General features: G+C 43.1%; 1 protein-coding gene across 1 annotated transcript in view; it reads left to right on the forward strand.

Moving 5' to 3' along the window:
• slc1a7a (solute carrier family 1 member 7a) overlaps window positions 1-22,020 on the forward strand; it is a 66,325-nt gene that overhangs the window by 14,622 nt on the left and 29,683 nt on the right. The window contains exons 3-4 of the mRNA XM_078219202.1: window positions 14,901-15,116; window positions 19,962-20,004. Of these exons, the coding sequence (XP_078075328.1) occupies window positions 14,901-15,116; window positions 19,962-20,004 (259 nt within the window). The remainder of the gene's footprint in view (window positions 1-14,900; window positions 15,117-19,961; window positions 20,005-22,020) is intronic.

The raw sequence follows: 22,020 nt of genomic DNA on the forward strand, positions 1-22,020 counted from the left end.
CACTCGACAATTAATCCAGAAACTCAACTAATGTTCTGGGGACCCGGGTTTGAATCCCACTACGGCAGTTGGTAGAATTGGAATTCAGTAAAAATTATCTGGAATTAAGAATCTAATGATGACCATGAAACCATTGTCAATTGTCGGAAAAACACATATGGTTCACTACTGCCCTTTAGGGAAGGTAATCTGCCGTCCTTACCTGCTCTGGTCTACATATGACTCCAGAGCCACAGCAATGTGGTTGACTCTCAACTGCCCTCTGAAATGGCCCAGCAAGCCACTCATCACCACCTTCTCAAGGGCAACTGGCAATGGGCAATGAATGCTGGCCATGTCCCATGAATAAATAAAGAAAACTTTCATACTGCAGCGTACCTGCCCCAGACACACATTCCCTTTTTTTGCCACATTGTCATTCCCTTTGGCTCTGTAAGGCCAACACTTCTGTCATTCAGAAGTGACTTTCAATCGTCCCTAATTGAAAGATCTCCTACCACAGACCTTTCCTTTGCCCTTTTCCCACCTACCCCTTGCTGAAACTCTGTTGCATCTTTTTCCAATTCTGATGAAAGGTCATCAAGCTGAGACATTAACTCTGTTTCTGTCTCCGCAGATGTTGCCTGACCTGTTGAGTATTTCCAGCATTTTCCAATTGTTATTTTCGCCATCTGACAATGTCTAGATTCACCCACATTAGAATGTCCACTCGGAGGCAAGCTGGTGAAAGGGGATTAGTACCTCAGGAACTGCACCTCATTGTCAGTCAATACATTCTGAAGAGGAGGTAGGACATTGAGAAGGAAAAATAAATCACGGCCATGTGTTTTGAAACAGATGAGTTATAGATGATACGTGTTGGCTTGAATCAGGCCGCTGAGATTCTGAAATTCAATTTGCCTCAATACAAATCCCTGGTGAATGCAGAAGTTGAAGCAGTCATTCAAATCGGGATTTCAGTCTTTCGATGTGGCAAGTGTCTTGTCATATTTTATATACAGTCATGGTTTTATTTGAGACTTTGGAGGGAAAAAAATAAGTCGGAGCCAAATTCCAAGTAAATCGCACACATTTGACTTTGGCTTAGCTTGATCAATTCCCCGCCACTTGGATGGATTTGAACTTTGAGTTTGTCTGGATTTGTTCTCCACACACGACACACAAACACTGTTGCGAGAGGGTGCCATAATGAAAGGCCTGAAACTGAATATACCAAATGAAATAGTGTTTTTTTCAGCGGAAGTATGAGCTTTTCAATGGAGCATTGTAGTTATATTGTCAAACTCATTCATAATTGTAGCATCATTCATCATTGCAGATTGGTTAATTGCACTCCTCTGATCTCTACTATAGGCTAGAAATTACAACTGGCATTAATAATAGATTAACGACAACCGTGTTCAAATGGTATTCATCTGTCAGCTTTATTCATGGAAGTGCTGACACATCTTTATTTTAATCAGAAGCTAAATTTCTACTAAAATAACACACAGTGGTTTCATATAAATGTGCTGAAAAATTTTCTGCTATTCATCCCAACAGTAATTTTCAACTCTTCCCTAATTAAAATGTTTTGGTCAGCTTTCTTTACAGTTGCTGCCTCGGAGAGTTGCCAACGTCACGGCATGGTGGCACAGTGGTTAACACTGCTGCCTCACAGCACCTGGTTCAATTCCAGCTTTGTGTGATTGTCTGAAAGAAGTATGCATGTTCTCCCCATGTCTGCAATAGTTTACTCCGGGTGCTCCGGTTTCCTCCCACAGTCCAAAGACATGCAGGCTAGGTGGATTGGCCAAGCTAAACTGCCACTTAGTATCCAAAATTGTCTAGGTTAGGATCAGCCGTAGTAAATGCACAGGGTTACGGAGATAGGGTGGGGGTGGCCCTGTGTAAGATGCTCTTTTGGAGAGTCAGCGCAGACTTCCTTAGAATCATAGAATACCTATAGTGCAGAAGGAGGCCATTCGGTCCATTGAGTCTGCACCAACCACAATCCCACTCAGGTCCTATCCCCATAACCCCACATATTTACCCTGCTAATCCCCCTGCCACTAGGGCCAATTTAGCATGGCCATCCACCTAACCTGCACATCTTTGGACTGTGGGATGAAACCGGAGAACCCGGAGGAAACCCACGCAGACGCAGGGAGAACGTGCAAACTCCACACAGACAGTGACCCGAGGCTGGTATTGAACCCGGATCCCTGGCGCTGTGAGACAGCAGTGTTAACCACCGTGCCACCGTGCCACACTCGATGGGCCTAATGGCCTCTTTCTGCACTGCAGGGATTCTAGGGTTCAATGTCAGTTAAGTCCTGTCATTACAATTCACTGGAGTATGGAGCCAATAGTGAAAGTGCTTGTTTTAAATGGTCAGAGCAATATTTCTGTCTGCCCCTTCTTCAACTCCTTATCTGGGAAGCACAGTTTGTTTTATTTAAATTGAAATATTAGCCTGATTCTAAATCATGGACAGAGCAGACTTTAAAGTGACTGAACATTTAAAATGATGAAATCAAGTGGGGTGCTTACACCGTGAAAAGTTCAAAAATGAGGAAATATGAAATTAGTAGTAAAGCAGAATATCGGATGAAATGATTAAGCATCAAGGATAATGGAGTAAATGACGAAAGAGACCATTTGAAGCAGAAATAATAACATGCTTAAGTTAAAGAGTTTGTTTCCACACGGGGGGCTATGCAGTCATAAAAAGTAGGCTTGATAGGGGGAAATGTATTTCTGTTCCTAAATGTTCCAGATGACTCTGATCAGAATTTTCCTATCCACGCCATGCATTCCTATTTGTGGGGATTTTCCTGTATTTAGGCGTGCACTGGCAGCAAAGCACAGGAATACTGCTTGTCCTGTCTGTAAAACTCTTTCCCCAGACACTATAATTGGCTGGAACTATTTCCTTTTAAATTGAGAAACCTTACTTGAGGCACCATCAAAAATTCAGAAAAGTGCAAAGTAGTTGAGGGTTCCATTTTGGATTCTGGAAGCCTGAAAATTATAGGAGAAAAAGAATGCTGAGGAAGAGAGTCTCCCTGGTTAGAGATTCAGTGAATGAAAGAATGCAATGAAATAAGACGCAGAGTAATTAGTATTAGTTTTAACACTGGAGGTGTATGAAAGACAGATGTGTCATGGACAGACTTTATGGTTTGGTCAAAATCATAGGGTTGGGACATTGCCCAACCACAGGAGAAAGGTGATCCAGAAGGTTGGATTTTTGTTCAAGGGTGATGAGGTTATCTGCGAGTCGCCCTCGGCAACCTCAGGATGAGTGGCACTGCATTGAAGTTTTTAAAAAACCAGAAAAATATAAAACAGCCCTCACCCACCCCCTGCCCCCTCCCCCCCCCCGCCCCCCATCCCTCCACACACACCCATGGCAACTCATGACCCCCACCCATGCCCCAATGCTCTTCACACTCTCTATGCCAACCTACGTCCCTTGTTCAACCGCATGGCATCTCATGCCTTTCATGTCAACCTATTCCCCACCCCCAATGCCCTTCATACCCTTTACACAGCCTATGCCCCTCACCCAACCCCATGGCATCACATATCCTTCATGTCAACCTATGCCCCAACCCACCCAATGCCCTTTCTGTCATTATGTCAACTTAGTGCAACTCATGTCCCCAACCCACCCTTTACCCTTGCACCTGCCATGCCAATTCATTCATCATGGGTGGACCTTCAGACCCAGATTAAATAAACTAAAGTTCCCAGTGTTTATTGCAGAATTTATATTTTTAATAAACATTATAATTCATAACAACAATTTACTACATTTACATTCCTTCAATTACATCATCGTTATAACAAACAGTTCATTCAATTGTATAATCTCTTATAAGAACAAATATTGAAATTCATAGTCTCACCTCAAAGAGTCCATAACCACTAGGAGCTGTCAATCAAACTGTGAAATGACAGGCACCTTACTGTGATAATAGATTGTTGTGAAATTGGTCATGCAATGCTAATCCAATAATGGTAGTTGGATGGCTTATGTCAACAGAGTGAAATAGCAAGCAATCATTTATTTTAATACTCTGGGCAGTTTCTTCAAAGAGCTAAGAGGCAGCAGTTTTAATGCCCTGGCGGCTCTCTTTGGCAGTTCACCTTGATACTTTCGACAGTTGTTTTTGACAGTTCCAGCGAGCTTCATAGTTAAATGAGTTTATGCACTTTTTACGTGCTTTCATGCCTCCTTTCAGAAATCCCAAAGGACACCTGACCTCCCACAAAGGTGTCCCAGGATCATATCCAAAGGGTGCCAGACATCTCCAAAGGTTCCTTGGCTATCCAAACAAATCCACAATGTTCAGACCTGCTCCTACCAGGTCTAATCTGTGCATATCAGGTTTTGGATACCTCTCACACCAAAATTACAGAGTGGAGGCAGCTGTTGATTTCTACACAACATTTCACAGCTCCAAGTTGTTATGGACTCTTTGAGGTGGAACTATGAATTTCAATATTTGTTCTTATAAGAGATTAAACAATTGAGTGAAATGTTTGATGTTATACCAATGATAACTGCCCAGAGTGTTAAAATGAATGATTGCTTGCCATTTCACTCCGTTGACATAAGCCATCCAACAACCGTTACTGGATTAGTATTGCATGACCGATTTCACAACAGTCTGGTATCACTATAGGGTGCTTGTCATTTCACAATTTTTATTGACAGCTCCAAGTGATTATGAACTCTTTGAGGTGGGACTATGAATTTCAATGTGCTAATCTGTGCATATCGGGTTTCAGACATCTCTCATACCAAAATCACAGGAGTGGAGGCGGCTGTTGATTTCTACACAACACAACCCCATTCACTCCTCCCACACAAATTGTAGATGCTAAGTTGGGAGTGGGTCATCCAATCTTCCAGCTTTTTTTTGCAAAAATGGAGAGGCTCTGTCATGGCTCCTCATCATATGACTTTCTACACGGTCAACTTTCCCCCTCTCACCTCAAACCCGTGCCCCCTTGTAATTGACACTTCAACATTCTTTTCCAATTAAAGGTGTGGTTAGGTTGATTAAACATCCTGTGTTGTTGCTTAACACTTGAGAGTTTGAGGCAGTCTTTGCATTTGAATGACCTATTCAATTTGATAGCACCCTTTCGATTAGTTTCAGGAAAGAGCATTGATTCAACATCAGATTCCAATGCTCCTTTGGTTTCCTCTTGAGACAGGGAAGTGGTTTAAATCCATGAAAAAAGCCAGGTGACTCTTGAGCCGACAACTTTTGCAGCCTTTTGTTTTCAGTTTTAAAATATAAAAAAAAGCTTTGGTTCAACATATACTGGGGCATAACAGAGTTCAGTATTAACCATCATTTGTGAAGCAGGGTCAAATGAGAAGGCTTTTGGAAATCTTAAACTTGCTGATAGATACTCTGCTGCAAATGTTCTTTGCTGCTAGGAATCAACAAGATAAAGTTTATAAGAACTCTCTCCTTGTTATTATTTAGAGCTACACCTTGTAATACCATCTTATATACAAAAAGCCTTCATCGGCCGGGGCATTGAATACAAGAGTTGGCAAATCATGTTGCAGCTATATAAAACCTTGGTTAGGCCGCATTTGGAGTATTGCGTGCAGTTCTGTTTGTCACACTACCAGAAAAACATGGAAGCTTTGGAGAGAGTGCAAAGAAGGTTCACCAGGATGTTGCCTGGTCTCGAGGGCACTGGCTATGAGGGGAGATTGAATAAACTAGGATTGTTTTCACTGGAAAGACAGAGGCTGAGGGGAGACATGATAGAGGTCTACAAAATTCTGAGAAGCATAGATATGGTGGAGAGTCAGAGGCTTTTTCCCAGGGTTGAAGTGTCAATTACATGGGGGCAGAGGTTCAAGGTGAGAGGGGGAATGTTTAAGGGGGAAGTTTTTCATGCAGAGAGTCATGGGTGCCTGGAATGCGCTGCCAGAGGAGGTGGTGGAACCATGCATATTAGCGACATTTAAGAGACACCTGGATGGGTACATGAATAGGGAGGGAATAGAGGGATACAGACCAAGTAAGGACAGAAGGTGTTTTTGTTAGTTCAGTTAGAGTACCATGATTGGCACAGACTTGGATGACCAAAGGGCCCATTCCTGTGCTGTACTTCTCTTTGTTCTTTGTTCAAAATTTACTCACACCTACATAAGTAAGAAAAGCCTGAAGGTTCTTGCCTAGCAATCTTGGCATTGAGCAACATTTGATGGAGAGCCTATCAGGAATTTAGATGTGTCACTGATTGAGGATTTTCTATCCATTTAAAACTCATCCAGCATGTGCCAATATGAAATGATTTGCTAGCCCTTTCACTAGAGATAACAGAATCCCTAACAATATTAAGAGGGATGAAGAAAATCTCGGTCAGAAGTGGTTTTAAGGAGGGTTTGAAAGGAGGAGAGCAGCAGAACAGTGGAGAATTTAGGTACAGAATTCTATAACATGTAGGCTAAATGGCTAGAGACAACTATCACCAATGACGGGGCAATGATGGGAGGTGGGGAGTGGAGGATTGTTAAGATTGCAACCAAGCAATGTTGAGCAGATAACATAGGAGAGACATTGGAGGAGTATAATGTAGACAACTGTGTCATAGGTTGTAGGTGGACAGGAGCTAAAATTCACTATGGTCAGACAGAGGATGTAATTAGTGACAATGATTAGGGTTATTTCAGTTCTGTGGCTGGAGGGAGTAATGTGAGGGTCGATCCAATTGAAATAATTCAACATGGAGTTGTTGGAAAGAAAGGAATGGATTTTGAAAGGTAACAACATAACCAAGAACATTGAAGTGGAAAGCATGATTGGAGATGGGATCCTATTTAGCAAGGACAGAAGGGCTGGGTGAGGATTTTTTGAGGCGGTGAGATGATAGGTGTTTTGTAAGGGAGGTAGCAAATATTTTGTTAGATGGAATCATTTATAATGTCTCATGGATATTTAATCTCAGTCAGTCAGCTACCCACAGAGAGGGAGGAAAATTTGGAGAAGTCCTCCTTGGATTATTGCCTTCCATTTCCCACTGCCCAAACCCATAGGAGCTATCTGAAAGCTTGTTGCATTTGACACAAAACTAAGAGGGAATTGGGAATAAATAACTTTGGAGGAAAGTTCACACAAAGAAAAAATGGAATGAAAACCAAAATATGCAAAGGCCATTGATTGCTCGGAGATTTTGTCTTCTGACTGGATTGTAAACTGAAATAAAGAATTACTGTAATATGTTTTCCTAATAACATGGCTTTGGCAAAAACATTTTGCCTGTAAGACTTTAATTCTGAGTCCGTTTTTGGCGTAAGTTACTACAGATGGTGAAGAGAAATGCGAATTCACTATAATTGATTGTTAATGCTTAACTGCGAGAGGATTATCATTTTTTCTAATCACTAAAATCTCCCCATATTTATTCAGAAAATTAGTTTCAGATGGTCTCTAGCTGCTGGAGATGGGATTTTTGTTACAAACAGCTGGGGTGAATTTTGTTGGGGCAGTGGTGGCCCCGGTGACAGGATAGAAAGCCTCAGCCATTGCTAGAGGCCCAGCCAGACTCTGCAGCAATCAGACAACTAATGAGCTGCTGCTGAGGCTCCCATTCCTTTGAGGGTTTGATTTGATTTATTATTGTCACATGTATTAGTTTTCAGTGAAAAGTATTGTTTCTTGCGCGCTAATCAGACAAAGCATATCATTCACAGAGAAGGAAAGGAGAGAGTGCAGAAAGTAGTGTTACAATCATAGCTAAGGTTGAGAGAAAGATCAATTTAATGGAAGATAGGTCCATTCAAAAGTCTGATGACAGCAGGGAAGAAGTTGTTCTTGAGTCGTTTGGTATGGGACCTCAGATTTTTATATCTTTTTCCCGGTGGAAGAGAGAATGTCCGGGGTGCGTGGGGTTCTTGATTTTGCTGGCTGCTTTTCCAAGGCAGTGGGAAGTGTAGACAGAGTCAATGGATGGGAGGCTGGTTTACATGATGGACTGGGCTTCGTTCATGACACTTTGTAGTTTCTTGCTGTCTTGGACAGAGCAGGAGCCATATCAAGCTGTGATACAACCAGAAACAATGCTTTCTATGGTGCATCTATAAAAGTTAGTGAGAGTTGTAGTGGACATGCCAAATTTCCTTAACCTCCTGAGAAAGTAAGGGCTATCTCCAGATGCGAGGTATCCAATCAGAGGTCTGGCACTTCTACAGTCCCAGAAGTGCCACTGGGAGAGGCAGGCACAGCTGGGACTGCACCTGGTCCAGAGAAGCATCATCAACAGTGCCCTTGGACTAAGGTAAGTGGAGTTAGGACACTAGGGCCAGTCAGGTTGGGGTGTGTGGGTGTGCTAATTGTGTTGGTCAAGGCAGGGTAGGGGGGTGGTTTCTCAAAAGGTGCCCCCTTGCTGCAGAGGGCCATCCGTGGACCACAGGAAGACCCATTTCCAGCCATAGGGAAGTCACCTTGTTTAATTGGTCACTTAAAGATGTCAGTTAGCCACTCGGCAGGAAGGTTGCCCTCCACTTTTAGAAAGGTGAAAGGCACTCCACTCCTTTCCTTCCCTCCAGATTCTCTGGCCCTTCCCCCAATCTGCCAAACTATTCCCGAGGACATCATTAAATTCCATCTAGGAGTAATGGATGGTGAAGAGAGAGTATGCTGCACAGTAGGACAATAGATGGTGGTTTAGATAATCCAGTGCTGTTAATTCCTGATTTCAGCTGTTCTACTGGATTGAGACACCTGCTCATACTCACTGTCATTGTCAGTACGGACTATGGCAATATCAACAAAAAGAATGATTGCAAGTGTATTTCAATGATATTTTTGGTACGTTTGTAGGAGAATGTAATTGTTTTAGATTTTGAGGTTGAGTACAATTTAACAAGAGCCACTTAGAATCAGCTAAAACAATAAAATGCTAAAAACCAGCACTTACAAAGTTGTGCAATTGAAATTCTAATAAATAAAACGTTTTTGAAGTATTTCTGCTTCTCCGAGTTGATCTGATTCATTGACCTGTTCAATCAGCAGCTTTATTATTGAAAAAAATGTATTTATTAATCAGAATAGTGGAATGCCCACATTTTTTTAATGGCTGTCCATTAATGGACTGACATGTGATCTGTGTCTGTTACCCTGCTGTTACATACCATGTTGGACTTTAACCTGGTGTTGTGAGACTTCTTACTGTGTTTACCCCAGTCCGACGCCGGCATATCCACATCATGACATACCATTAGCCAGGGATGTAGTGCAGATTATAACAGAGGATTAAAGGTGAGGCAATATATGGGCTGTACCTGAGATGTGTATTCCTCAAGTGATGTTCTCAATCCATCTGCTGTGTGCATTGTCACTACAGGCAAAGATTTTCCCATCTGACACTACCGTCGCATTTGTTCTGTGGTCTTCTGAACCCAGCTGTCAAAGAATTGCTCAGATAAAAGCAAAATACTGTGGATGCTGTAAATCTGAAATAAAAACAGAAAACCCTGGAAAAGCTCAGCAGGTCAGGCAACATCCGTGGAGAGAGAAACAGAGTAAACGTTTCGAATCCGTATGACTCTTCAGAGCTAAAGAATGGAAGAAATGTGATTGATTTTATACTGTTTAAGAGGGGGTGGAACAGGCGGAGCAAAATAAAAGGTCAGTGATGAGTCTGAGCTGGAGAGATTGCACAAAGATGTTTAGGGCACAAGACAAAGGGAGGGCTAATGATCGTGTTAAAGATTAAAGAAGGTGATAGTGGCAAAATGGTAAGATAGCAGAATGTGTTAGTTACAGAACAAGGGTCATGCTGGAGTTGGTCACCATTTCTGCCAACTCCAGCACGATGTCACTGCCAAACACAACCCCCTCCCCCTATCTGCCCCCCCCCCCCCCCCCCCCCCCGCCCCCGCCACTATCAGAATTCCATACGGACTTCTCCCTCCCTGATAATCTGGTCCACTCCCCCATCACCCCCAACTCTTCATCCACTTTGCACGGCATCTTCCCATGCAATCGTAGAAGGTGCAACACCTGCCTCTTGGCCTCCTCACTATCCAAGGTCCAAAACACTCCTTTCAGGTGAAGCAGCATTCCATTTGCACCTCCTTCAATCTGGTCTCCTGTACTCACCATTCCCAACACAGTCTCCTCTACATTGGGGAGACTAGACACAGACTTCTGCTTTGTCGAACACCATCACTCATTTGCAAACATGACCCAATCTTCTGGTTACTTGCCATTACAATTCACCATCTTTCCCTGACACCCACATGTCCATCCTTGGCCTGCTGTAATGTTCCAGTAAAGCCCAATACAAACTGGAGGAGCAGAACCTCATCTTCCAATCAGGCACTTTACAGCCTTTTGGACTTAACATTGAGTTTAACAACTCTCTCCTTCATCTTGTCCCCCTTTTTTAATCCAATTTTTTGTCCCAATGTCCTCCCATTCCCCTCCTCTACCCACCCACACACACTCACACACACACACCCACACACTCACACAGACACACGCACAGACACACACACACACAGCTACACACACACGCACACTCACAAACACACTCACACACACAGACACACACACAGATACACACACTCACACACACGCACAGACACACACACACAGATGCACACACACACACAGACACACACACACAGCTACACACACACTCACAGACACACACACAAACACACTCACACACACACAGACACACACACACAGATACACACACACTCATACACACACACTCACACACACAAAAGGCGATCTGTCACTTTTAAAATTCTGCTTTCATAGAACACTGACCCTTTTTCCTCTATTAACACATTCTGCTATCTTACCTTTATGCCACTATCAGCATCTTCTTTAGTCTGTAACATGACAGTAACACTCCCTTTGTCTTGTACCCATGACATCACTGTCAAAACTCTCCTAACTTCCACCTATCCATGATCTTCTACTTTGCTCCACCTACTTAACCCCCTCTTAAACAGTATAAAATCTATCATATTTATCCCTCCCTTTAGCCCTGGAGAAGAGTCATACAGACTTGAAACTTTAACTCTGTTTCTCTCTTCACAGATGCAGCCAGACTTGCTGATTTTTTCCAGCATTTTCTGTTTTTATTAAAGAAATGTTCAGTGCAAAGTCCACCAGAGAGTTCCATCAATGCTGAGTAGAGTCAGTGAAAGAGAGAATAAGTCCCCTTTTTATGGCATAAGCTGCCATATTCTGGTAAGTATTTAAAAGTTCAGACCTTTAGCGAATGTTAGTGAATGGGTGAGTGAGTGAATGAGTGAGGTGGCGAGGTGGGTGGGTGAGTGAGTGGGTGAGGTGGCGAGGTGGGTGAGTGAGTGAATGGGTGAGGTGGCGAGGTGGGTGAGTGAGTGAATGGGTGAGGTGGATAGGTGGGTGGGTGAGTGAATGGGTGAGGTGGCGAGGTGGGTGAGTGAGCGAATGGGTGAGGTGGGTGGGTGAGTGAGTGGGTCAGGTGGGTGAGTGAGTGAGTGAGGTGGATAGGTGGGTGAGTGAGTGAATGGGTGAGGTGGGTGGGTGAGTGAGTGGGTCAGGTGGGTGAGTGAGTGAGTGAGGTGGATAGGTGGGTGGGTGAGTGAATGGCTGAGGTGGCTCAGTGGGTGGTTGGGTGAATGGGTGAGGTGGATACGTGGGTGAGTGAGTGAGTGGGTCAGGTGGGTGAGTAAGTGAGTGAGGTGGATAGGTGGGTGGGTGAGTGAATGGCTGAGGTGGCTCAGTGGGTGGGTGGGTGAATGGGTGAGGTGGATACGTGGGTGAGTGAGTGAGTGGGTCAGGTGGGTGAGTGAGTGAGTGAGTGAGGTGGCTCGGTGGGTGGGTGGGTGAATGGGTGAAGTGGCCGAAATCTTTGTATCCTCATTAGCTACAGAGGAAGTTCCAGAGGACTGGAGAATAGCCAATGTTGTTCCATTGTTTAAGAGGGGTAATAGGGATAATCCAGGAAATTATAGGCCATTGAGCCTTACGTCAGTGGTAGGGAAATTATTGGAAAAGATTCTTAGGGACAGGATTTACTTACATTTGGGAACAAATGGACTTATTAGTGATAGATAGCATGGTTTTGGGAAGGGGAGGTTGTGCCTCACTAACTAGATTGAGTTTTTGGAGAACGTGATGAAGATGATAGATGAGAATAATCAGTGGATGTTGTATACATGGACTTCAGTAAACATGGACTTCAGTAAAGCCTTTGACAAGGTACCTCATGGTAGACTGGTACGAAAGCTGAAGTCACACGGGATCAGAGGGGAGCTGGCAAGATGGATACAGAACTGGCTTGGCCATAGAAGACAGAAGGTAGCAGTAGAGGGGTGCTTTTCTGAATCAAAGGCTGTGACTAGCAGTGTTCATGATGTGGAGATGCCGGCGTTGGACTGGGGTGAACACAGTAAGAGTTTTAACAACACCAGGTTAAAGTCCAACAAGTTTATTTGGTAGCAAATACCATAAGCTTTCGGAGCGCTGCTCCTTCGTCAGATGGAGTGGAAATGTGCTCTCAAACAGGGCACAGAGACACAAAATCAAGTTACAGAATACTGATTAGAATGCGAATCCCTAAAGCCAGCCAGGTCTTAAAGATACAGACAATGTGGGTGGAGGGAGCATTAAGCACAGGTTAAAGAGATGTGTATTGTCTCCAGACAGGACAGCCAGTGAGATTCTGCAAGTCCAGGAGGCAAGCTGTGGGGGTTACTGATAATGTGACTAGCAGTGTCCCACAGGGATCGGTTCTGGGACCTTTGTTGTTCGTAGCATATATAAATGATTTGGAGGAAAATGTAGCTGGTCTGATTAGTAAGTTCATAGAAGACACAAAAGTTGGAGTGGCGATAATGAAGAAGATTGTCAGAGGATACAGCAAAGTACAGATCGGTTGAAGACTTGGGCGGAGAAATGGCAGATGGAGTTTAATCCAGACAAATGTGAGGTAATGCATTTTGGAATGTCCAATGCATGTAGGAATTATACAGTAAATGGTAGAGCCCTTGGGAGTATTGACAGGCAGAGGGATCTGGGCGTATATGTCCACCGATCGCTGGAAGTGGCAATGCAGGTGGATAAGGTAGTCAAGAAGGCATGCAGCATGCTTGCATTCATTGGTTGGGGCATTGAGTATAAAAATTAGCAGGTCATGCTGCAGCTGTACAGAACCTTAGTTAGGCCTCATTTGGAATATGGTGTACAATTCTGGTCGCCACACTACAAGAAGGATGTGGATACTTTGGAGAGGGTACAGAAGAAGTTTACCAGGATGTTGCCTGGTTGGGAGGGTATTAGCTATGAGGAGACATTGGATAAACTCGGTTTGTTCTCACTAGAACAATGGAGATTGAGGGGTGACCTGATAGAGGTTTACAAGATTATGAGTGGTATGGACAGAGTGGATTGTCAGATGCTATTTCCTCGGGTAGAAAAGTCAAGTACGAGGGAACATAGGTTTAAGATGGGTGGGGAGAAATATAGAGGAGATGTGCAAGGCAGTTTTTTTACACAGAGGGTGGTGAATGCCTGGAACGTGCTGCCCGGGGAGGTGGTGGAAGCAGGTACAGTAGCGGCATTTAAGGGGCATCTGGATGAATACCTGAACAGGATGCAAATGGAAGAATACGGACTCTGTAAGTGCATATGGTTTTAGTTTAGACAGGCATCATGATCGGCGCAGGCTTGGAGGGCCCGTTCCTGTGCTGTACTTTTCTTTGATCTTTGTTCTTTGTCTGTCCTAATGACTCTAGCTCAGAGTCAGTGGCAATCACTCAGGCAGCAGGGGAATTGCTCATTAGAAGCTTAAACTTTGTGGGCAAATTCCCAGGTAGGTCCATAAATCAGGACTTCCACATAATCCCAGTGTGCATCTTCTGTTGTATGTCCAGTTTCCAGTCATCCAGAGACTGGATTTGGACCATCATGTTCCTTCTAAGACTGACTGACCTATGTTCTACACTACATTTTCTAACTGAATCTTACTAATAAAAGTGACACATCGTATCTCTTTCAATCTTTTCTCTTCCTTTCCTATTGTTCTCCCTTGCCTTCCTGAAGATATGCACTCTTGTTAAATCCCACAGTCTCATAGGCAAGGGCAACTTCCAGTACCTCATCCAAATGGGTAACTTTCATCATATGGTGGATGATGATAAACCATTCCAGGAACTTGATCCAGATCCTTGTACTGTATATGAAGTTCAAAGAGAGTTGGGAGCAGAATCTTCAGCTAACTGTGTGGATTGGGGGAAATTGTTGCAGCTGTTACAAGGGCGATTCATGTTGAAAATGTATTTTTCGGTCTATGTTGGGACACAAAATGAGTATTAGGTAGGGAGAGAGAAACTGTCTCCTTGGAGAACATGGTCAGGGTGGGAGGAAGGAGATGGAGGATGTCCTCAGTAGGAAGGGTGAAACCTAAGGATAAAAGCATAAGCATGACAATTTGCCATGATGTGGAACTGCCGGCGTTGGACTGGGGTAGGCACAATAAGAAGTCTCACAACACCAGGTTAAAGTCCAACAGGTTTATTTGGTAGCACGAGCTTTTGGACCGCTGCCACTTCACCTCACCTGATGAAGAAGCAATGCTCCAAAAGCTCGAGCTACCAAATAAACCTTTCGGACTTTAACCTGGTGTTGTGAGACTTCTTACTATGACAATTTGCATCAGCATCCTGGGATTAGGGAGGGAAAAATATTGATCCTGCTTTCGCTGATGCTTGATATAAAGAAAGAGCCATCATGTGATCGAGGTACCGGAGGGATGCTCTGGAACCATTTTCCTATGTGACTTACTTCAGCGCAGGAGAACAAAAAAATTAAGTGAATAATGTACAGACTCACATATTCAGAAACTCTTACACTGTTCACGTATTTGTTTTTCAGCTTGATGTCTGGACTGGCAGCTTTGGATGCAAAAGCTTCAAGTCGATTGGGTCTCATTACAATTGCATACTACCTCTGGACGACCTTTGTGGCTGTCGTTATCGGAATAATTATGGTCTCCATCATACATCCTGGTGGTGCAGCCCAGAAGGAGAGTACCGATGACAGTGGAAAACCAATCATGAGCTCTGCCGACGCATTGTTGGATTTGATACGGTACATGTGACGATAGTCCATTGATCAGTGCTGGTATTACAACATTTCCAGAGAATTTGGTGTCCCTGAGATGGCTATTTTAAAAGGCATTTTGCTTCATGCATTGTGAACAGTAACCTCATTTGATGCTCAGAAACATCAGTTTTATATTGCAACGGACATTTTTAATATTAAAAATGGTGCGTGGTTGCAATATTCACATGGTGTTGAACCTGAAAAGGGCCTCTGTCAGAATAGCATTGCATAACATATCAATTTAAGTGAAACACACCCTAATATAATGTGGCAATCAAATTATCTGATTCTTCTTCTGAAAGTTAAACTTGTCCATGGAATGGGGCAGGAGCAACACTCCCCTGTGAGGGGATGTTGATAAAAGCACTAGGGCTTCAATGCATAACTGTGTTTCATATTGTAGTACTGGTCAAGTGGATCAGGAAGGTCCCATTCTTGATTCCTGGCCTAAACTATGCAAATTGGTTTCATCTAGACTGTTTGTTGAGACAATGCAAATAATCAATGTAATAAATCTTTTGATTATTGGGTCCTGTATTTATGATTGAAGTTTTTACAGGTTACTGTAGAGTAAAGGAGAGAATATTGAAATGCTGAATTAATCCCTATTGTTCTGGCACATTGATGCTGTGGGGGTGATAACAAGTAACATAGAAGTGTCACATGAGGGTTGGAATGGAAACAGCAAACAAGTTAATTGCAGATAAAACTAAACTACTGCAGATGCTGGAATCTGAGACAAAAACAGAAAATGCTGGAAAATCTCAGGAGGTCTGACAGCATCTGTGGGAAGATACAAGTCTAGATGACTCTTTGTCAGAGCTCATTGCAGAGATGTTCACTAAGCAGAGTTAAGATCTAGACTACCCACAAGCCTCTGGGAGGCCCGATGACATCATGGTGTGACCACATGAGTATTCTATTAAAGGGACATGCCAAGTACTGTAACTACCCCAAATATATAACAGCTGTTTACTTGCCTCATATTATTCAGAATACTTTGTGTTAAATATGAAAATGCAGTTTGTTTACATGAATTTGGGATATTTCTCAGCCTCTCCTTTAAGCTTATTGCAAGTAGCTTCTATTAGAACCTTGAAATTGAATTCAATGATCATTTAATGAAATATTTTTCTAGACTGTTCTTTGATTATTTTCTACTTACCTAAATTAGGTTGAATTCTTGTTAAAAAAAAGCGCATTACTGTGGTTGCTGGAATCTGAAACAAAAACTGAAATTGCTGGAATCTGAAATCTGAAGAAGAGTCATGCGGACGCGAAATGTTAACTCTATTTTCTCTCTCCAAAGATGTCAGACTTGCTGGGTGGAATTTTCCTGGCTTGCCCGCCACGGGAATCATAGCGGATGCATGGCAGACCATGCAAAGATCCATTGACCTCAGGCGGGATTTTCCGGTTTAGGCAGCCGGAAAATCCCACCCGTTGAGTTTTTTTCCAGCAATTTCGTGTTGTAGGTTAAATTATGAATAGTTTTAGTTGGTCATTAAAATGCTGGTTTACCTTCTAAGTTTTCAAATTGTGCACTGCAAAGGTGAACCAAAAATATTGTTGTATTAAAGTTGCTCAGGCTTCATGCATTTAAATAAACGACTAAAATGTAACATTCAAGATAATGTTCGATGCAGATAAAACATCTACCCCTGTTTCTCACACTGCCCTTTTTTTCCTCATTTCTCTTAATTTCTTGCAGTCCTTTTGACATTTTGACTGAATTTTCCGGTTGTTTACGCCAGTGGGATTCGCTGCTCCTGCTGCAGTGAACGGATATTTGGCTGAGTCCCAAATTCTCCATCCTCACTCGGAGCGGCAGCACGGGGTGAACAGGCAGAAAATTCCACCTTTAACTTTTCTTGATTTTTTTCACTAATATACATGACATTCCATCTATTCCAAACCTTTCTTCCAGTTTCTTCTAAACAATATTTTACTCATTCTGTTTTCCCAATCTCCGTAAGCCTGTTGTCCATTTCGGAATTGGTTAAACATTTAGCTTTTGGGGCTGATGGACAATTTGTTTTTCTGTCAAGAGCTGTCGCCGTGACATGCCTAGATCAATCCTTGTTAACAGTAGCATGGTGGCTACGTTTTTGGACTAGTAAACAGAGGCCTGGATTAAATATCCAGCGGCATGAGTTTAAATCCCACAACAACAGTTGGGGAATTTAAATCCAGTAAATTAAATAAATCTGGAATAAAAAGCTAGTTCCAGTAATGAAGACCATGCATCTACTGTTTTCTCATAACTTGGTTGACCAATATCCTGTAAATGAGGAAATCTATTGTCTTTACGTGTTGCCTTTATGTGACAACCCTCTGAAATGTTTGACCGTTGTCAAGGCAAATCATCACCACTTTCTCAAAGGCTGGGTAATAAATGCCAGCCTTGCCAGCAATGTTCATGTTCCAAGAATAAATAATAAGAAAATTTTAAAAACAAATTCATGAGACTGGCTGCTGCCATCAATCATAGAATCCCTACAGTGCAGAGGAGGTCCGCTGGGCCCATCGAGCCTGCACCGCCAACAATCCCACCCAGGCTCTATCTCAGTAACCCCATGTATTTACCCCACCAATCACCCTGACGCTAAGGGACAATTTACCATGACCAATCCACCTAACCTGCACATCTTTGGAGTGTGGGAGGAAAGCGAAGCACCCGGAGGAAACCCATGCAGACTTGGGGAGAATGTACAAACTCCACACTGACAGTGACCAGAGGCTGAAATTGAACCTGGGTCTCTGGTGCTGTGAGGCAGTAGTGCCAACCCACTGTGCCATCGTGCCACCCTTGTGCCACCATGTCCCCCTCATGCCACTGTGCTGCCCTTAAACTGACATTTATTCTTTCACCTATGGGATTGACATTCAAATCCAGTCTAGACTGATGGATGAATGTTTGCTCAGCTACCTATAAAGGTTCTATGGAAATTTGTTGTGGTAATCATAGACTGGCTCTTGGTGGGTATGAAATCAGAGCTACCCAAGATGCCGCATAGACTGAAAGTCTCATTCAGGAGAAGCCATAGAATGTCTAGTTTGATAATATATTTTTGTACGCTGTTCTGAAGCAGAACTTGAATACATCTTTGGATCAGACTAAGAGGAACTTAATTCTGTGTCATATCCTGTTCAAGTTGTCTTTCCTTGACTTCCTGTGCAAGTACAGTAGCGCTCTTTTCATTGGCCACCCTCACTGGGATAAATACATGAAAACCAGCTTCCAGTTTGTTGAACAAATATGAATTTACTCTTAATATTTTTGTGACAACTAACATACAAAAATGGTATTTGAATAGAAAATCATCATATGTACATGGGCAGAGGCGTGATAACCATTCCCAGTTGTAGGAAGGTGACACTTCGATGGCCAATTAATCAGTTAAATAGGTATATTTTAATGGCTGATTCACAGTGGCTTTCTGACATTTCCTTCTCCCACGCAGTTATTAAAATAAAGTATTTAACGACCCAATTATACTCCAGTCGAAAATCCACATCTGTTGCTCATTCATGATAAATTTGTTTGTGTAGACTATACAGCTGAATTTCTTTAAACATTTCTTTGGAGCATGAGCTCATGCTTTTGAATAAGTGTCCCAGTTACATAATAAATGGGATATAAATGCCATTCCAGGTCAATTTTTTTCCTTTGCTTAAAAAAATACAGTGCATGCAGTGAACTGGTAAATCAAGACCATCGCCACTGCTGCACCTTCTTGCTGTCACGTCTGTTCAATGCATTCTCTTCTCAACTCAGTTGCAGCTATGGGGAATGTAGACACTGAGGAATGGCAGTCCAGAATTAGGAAGTTTCTTCCAGCATCTCATCTGCACTTGTGGCCAGCGTACAGAAAGGGCCTTGGGATGATGCTTCTCCCTTTTGCCTCAGAGCCAACACCTCTGTCACACATATTTCTTGTCTACCATTGCATCACTGATACCATTGTCATTGTTGCTTTTCGCTTTTTGCTATCAACCCTCCTAAGTCCAGATAGTCCAAATCACACATTCTACCTGTTCCCTGTATCCCTACCTCATTCAAATAAAAGCATGCGACATTTTTCCGGGGATGGCCAACCAGGAACTTCCAAACTGCCTATGATTGTGGTCCTTCAAATGTTTTCTTTGCCTGGTTTTACCAATGCACTCAGTCCAGCTACATAGGTGCAGAAGGAACATTAGCATGACAAAATAGCTAATGTCACTCCACCCCCCCTTCCCCCCCTGACCTCACTAATAGGCTTTTCATTAGTTATAATGTATTTGGTATTTACGACTGAGCAAGTATTCAGAACTAATTGCCTTCTCAACTGCACAGTAACAGTAAATAAAGTGGTGATCCTAAATTTAGTACCCACGCAGAAAAATTCAAGTTTTCTTTTTTGTGTGTTATGTATTGTTAAGAAATCTATTTCTTAACCAAAGCCCCTTCCAATTCCAGAAACTAGCACTTTCTACAAACAGCCTTCAAGATTTTCTAGCTTTTTTCTCCCAAAATCAGCTACTCTGGCATTTTGAAGATCATACCCTATTTCTAAGTTGTCCCTACTCTACTAAACTAGCAAGAGAAGTTCGTCAATAAAGCTAAATATTGATAGCCTTATTACTAGCTCAATAATCTTACAGCATCTAACCCAGATTTAGAGAACTAATATAAGTGATTGACATTCCTATCTCCTAATTTCCCTTGTTGTCATTATTGCTAACCGTTGTTATTTTAAACTATTAATGCATTTAATGCATTGTGAATGTGTTGTTGATTGCTATAACAATATGGAGTAACTTAGTTTCCCTTCCTCCCTCTTAAAGAAACATGTTCCCCTCTAATCTGGTTCAAGCTACATTTCAACAGGTAGGTTTACGTCGTTTTAAAATATTTGTACATAGGACATGAATGTTGCTGGCAAAACCAGCTTTTATTGACTGTTCCTAATTACCCACCTTCCTGAACCACTGCAGTCCGATATGGTACTTGATGCTTTCTTTCTTGTAAGCATCTAGGTGAAATGCCAGGTTCAATGATCTAGGTTAATCATGCAGAATACCATCAAGCTTGAAAAGAGTCAGAAAGAAGATCAGATAAATGATGCTGTATTGGCTGGGTGATACTAAGTCAAGGTTTCAAAATCCACTAAATTATAAAAGGAAAGGAAGATTATGGGTGATTAGGAGGGGGAGTTTTCCCGTTCTGCCCACCATGAACAAAGAACAAAGAACAATACAGCACAGGAACAGGCCCTTCGGCCCTCCAAGCCCGCGCCGCCCCCTGGTCCAAACTAGACCATTCTTTTGTATCCCTCCATTCCCACTCCGTTCATATGGCTGTCTAGATAAGTCTTAAACGTTCCCAGTATGTCCGCCTCCACCACCTTGCCTGGCAGCGCATTCCAGGCCCCCACCACCCTCTGTGTAAAATATGTCCGCCTGATATCTGTGTTAAACCTCCCCCCCTTCACCTTGAACTTATGACCCCTCGTGAATGTCACCACCGACCTGGGGAAAAGCTTCCCACCGTTCACCCTATCTATGCCTTTCATAATTTTATACACCTCTATTAAGTCTCCCCTCATCCTCCGTCTTTCCAGGGAGAACAACCCCAGTTTACCCAATCTCTCCTCATAACTAAGCCCCTCCATACCAGGTAACATCCTGGTAAACCTCCTCTGTACTCTCTCCAAAGCCTCCACGTCCTTCTGGTAGTGTGGCGACCAGAACTGGACGCAGTATTCCAGATGTGGCCGAACCAATGTTCTATACATCTGCAACATCAGACCCCAACTTTTATACTCTATGCCGCGTCCTATAAAGGCAAGCATGCCATATGCCTTCTTCACCACCTTCTCCACCTGTGACGTCACTTTCAAGGATCTGTGGACTTGCACACCCAGGTCCCTCTGCGTATCTACACCCTTTATGGTTCTGCCATTTATCATATAGCTCCTCCCTACATTATTTCTACCAAAATGCATCATTTCGCATTTATCAGGATTGAACTCCATCTGCCATTTCTTTGCCCAAATTTCCAGCCTATCTATATCCTTCTGTAGCTTCTGACAATGCTCCTCACTATCTGCAAGTCCTGCCAATTTTGTGTCGTCCGCAAACTTACTGAGTAAATTCTCAGTCTCTGGGCGGCACGGTAGCACAGTGGTTAGCACTGCTGCTTCACAGCTCCAGGGACCTGGGTTCGATTCCCAGCTTGGGTCACTGTCTGTGTGGAGTTTGCACATTCTCCTCGTGTCTGCGTGGGTTTCCTCCGGGTGCTCCGGTTTCCTCCCACAGTCCAAAGATGTGCGGGTTAGGTTGATTGGCCATGTTAAAATTGCCCCTTAGTGTCCTGGGATGTGTAGATTAGAGGGATTAGCAGGTAAAATATGTAGGGATATGGGGGTAGGGCCTGGGTGGGATTGTGGTCGGTGCAGACTCGATGGGCCGAATGGCCTCTTTCTGTACTGTAGGGTTTCTATGATTTCTATGATCACCCCAGTTACACCTTCTTCCAGATCATTTATATAAATCACAAACAGCAGAGGTCCCAATACAGAGCCCTGCGGAACACTACTAGTCACAGGCCTCCAGCCGGAAAAAGACCCTTCCACTACCACCCTCTGTCTTCTGTGACCAAGCCAGTTCTCCACCCATCTAGCCACCTCCCCCTTTATCCCATGAGATCCAACCTTTTTCACCAGCCTACCATGAGGGACTTTGTCAAACACTTTACTAAAGCCCATATAGACGACATCCACGGCCCTTCCCTCGTCAACCATTCTGGTCACTTCTTCAAAAAACTCCACCAGGTTAGTGAGGCATGACCTCCCTCTCACAAAACCATGCTGACTATCGTTAATGAGTTTATTCCTTTCTAAAT

Source organism: Mustelus asterias, chromosome 8, assembly GCF_964213995.1.
Source record: "Mustelus asterias chromosome 8, sMusAst1.hap1.1, whole genome shotgun sequence".
Taxonomy (NCBI): Eukaryota; Metazoa; Chordata; class Chondrichthyes; order Carcharhiniformes; family Triakidae; genus Mustelus; species Mustelus asterias.